The sequence below is a fragment of the Ahaetulla prasina genome, chromosome 2 (assembly GCF_028640845.1).
Source record: "Ahaetulla prasina isolate Xishuangbanna chromosome 2, ASM2864084v1, whole genome shotgun sequence".
In the NCBI taxonomy this organism is placed as follows: domain Eukaryota; kingdom Metazoa; phylum Chordata; class Lepidosauria; order Squamata; family Colubridae; genus Ahaetulla; species Ahaetulla prasina.
Window position 1 is genome coordinate 174,851,364 of NC_080540.1, and position 7,658 is coordinate 174,859,021.

A 7,658-nucleotide genomic window follows, 5' to 3' on the forward strand; every position below is an offset into this window, starting at 1 on the left:
TCCCGGTTGTCCCAAAGGTGCTTTTTCAAGAGGCAATTGGACTTTCTGGTTTTTCTTTGAAGATGTTTCACTTCTGATCCAAGAAGCTTCTTCAACTCTGACTAAATGGTGGGGAATGGAAGGATTTATACACCTTGCTGGTCATCCTGTAGTCTGCAATTTTTCTGGAAATGCGTTCAAATTCCTGCACCATTCGAAGCGTCTTCAAAGAAAAACCAGAAAGTCCAGTTGCCTCTTGAAAAAACACCTTTGGGCTCCATAGACATTTAGCGATGCTCGTTGGGATGAATACCCTTTGAAAGGTGCGGAGTATGAATGGATTTCCAGAAAAAATGCAGACTACAGGATGACCAGCTGTATGCAACAAGTATAAATCCTTCCATTTTCCACCATTCAGTCAGAGCCGAAGAAGCTTCTTGGATGAGAAGTGAAACATCTTCAAAAAAAACCCAGCTGCCTCTTGAAAAAATACCTTTGGGACAACCATGACCTGCTATAGATCTGCCAAACTAAGAGGAATAATTGAGTCCCATCCATCAAATTCTTTAAACAAAGAATAAATCAACTGTAAACTATGTTTTTTAAAAAAACACAGAGCATAATTCTGGCAAACACCCTTAAAGCCCCATTTCTTTAGAGAGAATTAAATAAGCACTTATGTTCAGTAGAGGATCCAATGGAAACTTTGCCAAGATTATATAAATACCTTATTTTTATTCTGATGAATGAATACAGGACTCTACAATATATGTCAATTGAAATGAAATTGGAAGCAAAGCAGAAAATATAGCAAATATTGCAAAAATATTTTTATTTCTGGTAGATATTCTATCATCTTATTTCCAGAAAATACTATTGCTAATGCTTGAGTAATTATCAAGTTTTAGAGAAGAATTTTATCTTCATCACCAATAAAATGGTCCAGTCTGGCATCTTTCCTTCACAAAACAAGGAACTTATTAAGTACAGAGCACTTTACATGAAATGGGGCTCTGAAAATCCTACAAGAATAGTAACAGAAAACAGGCAGTGGTTCTAGCAGTTCCAGGGAGGAATTTTTGACAGTTCCTTATAATTCAACACCACAATATTTATCATTTTCCCACCGCATCAGCTTCTGCTTCTGCTTCCGCTTCATTGTACTGGCTCATCCAAGACTTGGGATTCTGATTTTGTATCTAATCAAGAAAAATCAAAGGAGTCCAATTAGGAAAATAAAATGATATACCAGATTCTCTTCAATACCCTCCCTGAAGTTATTAAGGAAAATAGAAATTGTATGGATATAATTTAGGCTGTACAGCTTTGCCTGCCTGCTTATTTATTTTATTTAGAATAGAATAGATTAGAATTTTTTATTGGCCAAGTATGATTGGACACACAAGGAATTTGTCTTGGTGCATATGCTCTCAGTGTACATAAAAGAAAAGATACGTTCATCAAGGTACAACATTTACAACACAAATGATGGCCAATATATCAATATAAATCATATCCTTTCCTCAGAGAGCAAAGGGTGGTATGTATGGGGGTTCTCTTCTAACTTTACCAACCTAGCAACAATTGTGTGAGCTGGGCAAGGTTGAAAGAGAATAACATCAAGAAGGAACCTAAACCCAGATCTCCAAGGCCCACATTTTAACCACAGAACCATATTGGCTCTTATCAGAACACTACAGGATCTGTTAAATGGTTAGACATTTTAATACCCTAAGACTTTTTTCAAGCAAGCATGACTGTCAAAAAAAAAGCTGAGTATATTCAGAAAGGAAAACTGAGGTGTTAAAGTGAGTACTTAGAAAACTGCCAATATCCTGCAAAATCCATAACTACCATCATTCAGTGCTTTGATCCTGTTTCTGGTAAAATATTAAAAAAGGATGAAAAAGACAGTTACATGTCAAAATGTACAACTGTACAGACCCATTTATTAATCCAACGCATTTTAATTCTACAACCTTAGTTATCCTTAATGCAGAAGTTGAATATTTATTTGTATCCCACCTTTATTAATTTTTACAAATAACTCAAGGTGGTGAACATATCCAACACAATTTCCTCCTCCTATTTTTCCTACAACAATCACGCTGTGAAGTAAGTTGGACTGAGAGAGAGACTGGTCCAAGGTCAGACAGCTAATTTTCATGGCTAGGGTAGGATTAAAACTCACAATCTAGTCTGGTGCCTTAACCATTAAACCAAATGTCACAAAGTCCAATCCTTTCCCCTGTCTAGTCAGTACCTTAGCAACAAACTGTAGGATCTGCTTCTTGGAAGTCTCTTTAAAAGCCCGTGGTCCCCACCTGAACTCAAACTCAGCAGGATCTGTGTGTGGGAGACGTGTATATTCCAGATATCTAGGAAGTGAGAATTATGTTATCAATGAAAGAAAACCTTTGTAAGCACCAGACAGATTATTTAGTAGAATAACTGCTTCAGTTCAAAGATAACATTCCTGCCTTTTGGAAGAAAATAGTTTGAGATTTCCCATTAGCCTGTATCCTAATTAATAATCCTATCCCAATCCCCTTTCTTAAAAGATCCAGATGTTAGCTATTAAAAGACACGTAAAACATTCTGAATTCCCACCTGCCATTCCTGAAACCAATATGATCAATTTCTCTTCCAGTACTAAAGATAGCACAAAGGCTTTGCAACCCCCAACTCACTTTTGCCTCACAAATTCCTCTGTCACCAGTTTTTTCACATCACCAAAGATTTTGTGTTTTCCCCTGGGGGGGAAAAAAAGAGAATGTCTCAGATCAGCTGACAAAGGAGATTTTCTTCCCCGAGTCATCCAACCATACTGAAATATTTGAATGAATGTATTTATTTATTTATTTATTTATTTATTTATTTATTTATTTATTTATTTATTTATTTATTTATTATTTTGACTTTTATACTGCCCTTCTCTCGAAGGACTCAGGGCGGTTTACAGCCAAGTAAAAAAACAATAACAATACAAAAGTTAAGAACAATTTTAAAAAACTAATTTTAAATTAAATTAATTAAATTAAATTAAATTAATTAGATAAATTAAATTTATCTCTCAATGCTGTCTCAGAGCAGCCAATATTACCCAGAACAGTCAATATGTAATCTCCTCAGCATTTCCCAAACAGCAGCTGCATGAAGACAAAAGAGAACAGTAAGCATATGAAACTTTAAATCTAAGAAACAGGGTAAATTAAGTAGGAGTGAAACTTACATTCTTTGATCGCATTGCCTTTCATGAAGATAAGACTAAGTATTACTATAAGAAGGCCCATCTTGGGAGTGTTCTCATCACTGAAGAAAAGAAAAGAAAAAAGATTCCGCTTCTTAATCTGGAAGTGAAGACTAGGAATTTGCAATGTAAAAGAAACCTGAATTATCCAGGGAGAAACAAAAATTTTTAAACCAAACTTTTAACATTTCAGTCCAGGAACTAATGAAAGATCTGTGGACTGCTCAAAGCATGGGATAACACAGAAGAACTCCATTTCCCAAAGCATAGAGAATGCATGGGTTCTCTGGCATAGGGCCGCTGAAATCTCATGGAGGGGGACGTATTTCCCAAAACATTTGATGAGGCACTCCATGAAATTTTGTTATTACAATTCGAGACACTTTTCAATATGTCAGAAAGGGAGAATGGTTAAACACATGACTGAAAATCATATATTTAATTAATTTAGTACGCTTAATTCAATGTATACTTAAATATAAAGAAAATGAAATTTAGATTCTGCCATACCACTTAAAGACTAAGTGGCCCAGAAAAAGTTTTTGATCTCTACCTTAGTATCTCAAAATGCAGGAATATAGAAACCACGTTATCAGAAAAAAGCAATACTATTGCTCATTTCAAAATGTATGAAGAGATTTTTGACATGTTTTGTACAAGGTTTTTCACAAAATTTAGCCAACACAGAAGCACAGAAACAGAGGCATTACATTCCCTCTTTTCCTTACTCATTCGCAATGTCTGCTTCCAAAGGAGGAAATTTACTGATCAGGATGTAGGAATGGTACTTTGGGTCAATTTCCACAAGTCCCAGTCCAAATACCTGAGAAAACAGGGAAGATAAATCAGAAAGGAGCTCCCTTCCTCTTCCTCCCTTCCTTTACTATTATTGTCTCTTCTTTTTAAATGAGAGAAAACTCATATGCAAATGTAACAAATTGATATGTTTAATAAAAAATTAATAAAATCTGTCATCTCCGTTAGTTCTATAAGTTATCTTGTTCATGATAAATGTTCAGACTCTAGATTGTTGACAAAGAGTTCAGCTGAATTAGTATCCCTAACTGTAAGCCTAGATTAATCAACATTTTAAAAATAGAAATAAAATATAATACATTTACTATCTATTGAAATTTCTCCATTCATTCAGGTTAAGACAGAAATGCCAGTCATTTTGATGACAAGGGCAAATCATTCCCCAAATTATGAGGCTAGATTTCTCTTTGCTTATGGTCAATGGAGTATTTTGGTTTCATTATATTCTTCAATGACCTTTTCTAGATACTCTTGTAGCATCTTGAAAATTGATAAATTGAAATATAAGCTTTCATGGATCATAATCAATGCAATAGTGAGTCTTTAGGATGGACAAGATTTTTTGTGCTGCAGGATTCCCACTCTGACAACTTTTTTATTGCTAAATTTTTAGATTAGATTCTTCATTCAGAAAGTAAGATTTATAGATTGATCAAATATGATCATCAATGGATTCCTCACTTGTTGAAGAGTCTGATTGGCTCGTCTGAGGAGCTCAGGAAAGAGGTCTTTGTAGTCTTTGATGACATATTTCAGAATATCTGTAAAAAGACAAATAATGTTGATCTATCAGTTCCTAGGGAACTGGAAAGGGAAGAGACTGATCTCATCTCTGGGGTTTCATGGGCTTCTACCTGGCAACTAGAATTTTGGACTAGATACACTTTCTTATGTTCTTTTGATGAATGCTACTTATACATACAACATTCTATGTAATGTTGGACCTACTCATGATAAACACAAATAGCAATGAAGTTTATGGCAACCATTCTGACAGAAACTTTAAAAAACCAAATAATTTCTAGATTAGGACTTATAAAGTAGGTGTTCTTTACTTAGCATTACTAATTGTCATATATTTACTATCCTGCTTGGTGGCTCTCAAATGACCTTTAAAAAAAACAACTGGATTAAAGTTGGGGGAAAGAGGCTCACCAAAATAATAAAAATGCTCCCATTCTTTGAAAAACTCAATCTTAGAACAGAAATTATTGAAAACAGAGCACATGCAGATATCCGTATTCCAACCCTGAAAACTGAATTCAAGTCCCTCTGATGAAATAAAATAAAAATAAATCCATGCTTACCTGTCCGTTTAATAGGAATTTTCTTCTGATCTTTGATCAGAAGGAATTGCACCAGTTCGTTTACCTACACAGAGAATATAACATACATTGCAGACAGACTTGTGCATGTGGTACAGTTCCATGAGTACAGTACTAATCTAAGTTTCCTATAAATATTGTCTTCACAGTTATGGGGCATGCTTCAGTGTCCCTAGCCATTCTGTAACTTTAAAAAAATCTCTAGGTCAGGAAAGCTGCTACAATGTAGATAACTGTTACAGATCATAAAATGTGTACTTATTTATTTCAAAACAGAGCATGCATCTTTGGTTATAGCCAGTCATAACAAGAAGCCCTCAAAAATGCATAAAAAGTGCCTCACTTTTTGTTCCACTTCAGAGGGGGAGTGTTGCTCCAAATTACGTTGCGCCTGACTTAGCGACTGAGTCTGACTTAAAGCGAATTCTTCATCAACTTCCATATGCCGTACCTGGACAAAAGCAAATGGGTGATCCCTGAAAGATTCGTTTTGTTACTGGGCTTTTGCATTTCCATTATTAAATCCATGTCCCTATGCATATTTAAGTAAATCTCATGGAAAACAGCAGAATTTACTTCTAGATAAATATGCACAAAGCAGCACTGAAGTAGACTGTTTCACAAGGGGAGACTTAAAGTAATAAGAAGATATAAAATAGTAAACAGACCAGTCTGTACTAAACACTAAGCCAGATTTGCCAAGAATTTCCTTCAGAAGCTCATTCAAGCACCACTGCACCATTTGTCTTACTGCATGAAAAAAATGGCAAACAACAACGTGAATTTGTTATATTTCCTCCATTTTCATTAGATACAGGCATAGGCACGTCAGACCACAGATCCGTCGCCACATGTGAAAAAAGGCATGGCTGTTTATATTAATAAAACAAAGGTTTAAGAACATAGATTCATGCAATTCAAGGTGTCACAAATATTTTATACTATTCTAATCATATCCAAGTATGGGAAAGACAACATTAAAATTAGCTATTTTTAAAAGATCACATTATGTGTCCTGTTCCCTTTTCTAACCGTATACACACACACACACACAACTTTTACATCACCTATTCTGGACCTTAGTTATAAGCTAGCCTTCCCCAATAGGTGTATCCTACACTTACTGGCATACCTTTGAAGAGCCAGATCCTCTGCTGCTGCCGCCACTATGCCTGTGCTGAGACATGGTGAAATAGACCTGAATGGAACAAGAAAATAAATTTATTACAGCTCATATCCAGCCTCTAAAGGTGCAGCAAAAGTCCTTAACCTTTGCCAATTGTCTATATACAGATGACCAGCAAGCAACCTATTCTACCTGTAAATAAAAGGAAGGTTTCCAAGATCCTAAACTAGCAGATCTTCCCCTCTAGTTCCTCAAGAAGGTCTCTTCCCATTATCCAACACCTGAACTCCAACAAGTTTATTCTGGTGGAAAAATCCAGCACTGAACTAAATTTCTACCCAGGGACAGTTCTGCGCCAGCCCAAGTAGTCCCCATATCCTCGGGGCTCCCATAGTCCCAGTTTTTAGGTGTCTTTTTCGCCTTTAGCTGACACGCAGCAGCTAACAATGCTTAGTGCTTATAAAGTGCCAGTCTGGCCTTCCAACCTAGAAAGACGACTTGGTTCTGCTCGCACTAGCAACACCTCCGGGCACGAAGGTTAATTCTCAACACACTTACTCAGTCCGCCTTTTTCCTCGTCAGAAAAGACACCAGCCTCGGTTCTGTCCGCGGCCTCACTGCACATGCGCCTCTCTTTCCGCCCGGCCGGTAGAACTTTGCTACGGCGCACGCGCGTCACGGTGAACCCTTCCTCTACTTGCGGAGTCTCCTTCTTGAGCGTCGCTTAGCAACGCTGACGGGTAATGAGCGTTGTTCGGTGTATTCTTCTCCAGTGCGAAGTGGGAGAGCTGCTTGCGGAGGAGGGAGGCCATCGGAGCTGCCAAATTCCGGAGATAGCAGCAAAGAGATATAGAAACCGCAACATTTTTGCTGCTGTGTAGTGTTGGCAGGATATTTGCAGCCTGAATAGGGCGGCCCTGTCTTAGGTTTATTAAAGACTGCAACATTTAGGGTTCCCAGTCCGCGGTCCCCCATTATTACAGATCAGGAATTCCTGGGAGTTGTAGTTCGTTGTAGAGGAAATGATGGCTCAGGAAAAATAGAAGCTCCTATTTCTTCCAATCATCAGAGATCATTAGGGCATCTTAAAGACCTTTATTATAGCATGAACATAGGGTGGATTTCATCAGATCCACTGAGCATTGTTTCAACCATACCCCCA

General features: G+C 37.0%; 1 protein-coding gene across 3 annotated transcripts; it reads right to left on the reverse strand.

Moving 5' to 3' along the window:
• Window positions 1-187: 187 nt before the first annotated feature.
• On the reverse strand, window positions 188-7,146 carry LOC131192111 (non-structural maintenance of chromosomes element 3 homolog). Of its 3 annotated transcripts, none has more exons than XM_058170946.1 (11): window positions 7,055-7,146; window positions 6,503-6,568; window positions 5,714-5,821; window positions 5,353-5,416; window positions 4,727-4,806; window positions 3,958-4,052; window positions 3,212-3,291; window positions 3,083-3,128; window positions 2,670-2,732; window positions 2,243-2,357; window positions 188-1,178 (listed from the first exon to the last, which is right to left on the reverse strand). In XM_058170946.1, exons 2-11 carry the CDS (start codon window positions 6,554-6,556, stop codon window positions 1,095-1,097), a joined length of 789 nt encoding a protein of 262 aa, XP_058026929.1. In that variant the 5' UTR covers window positions 6,557-6,568; window positions 7,055-7,146; the 3' UTR covers window positions 188-1,094. The 3 variants fall into 3 exon arrangements, with proteins under 3 accessions (XP_058026929.1, XP_058026931.1, XP_058026930.1); XM_058170948.1 differs by having other exon boundaries at window positions 6,495-6,568; window positions 7,055-7,114; XM_058170947.1 differs by lacking the exon at window positions 7,055-7,146 and adding an exon at window positions 6,689-6,919.
• Window positions 7,147-7,658: the final 512 nt, after the last annotated feature.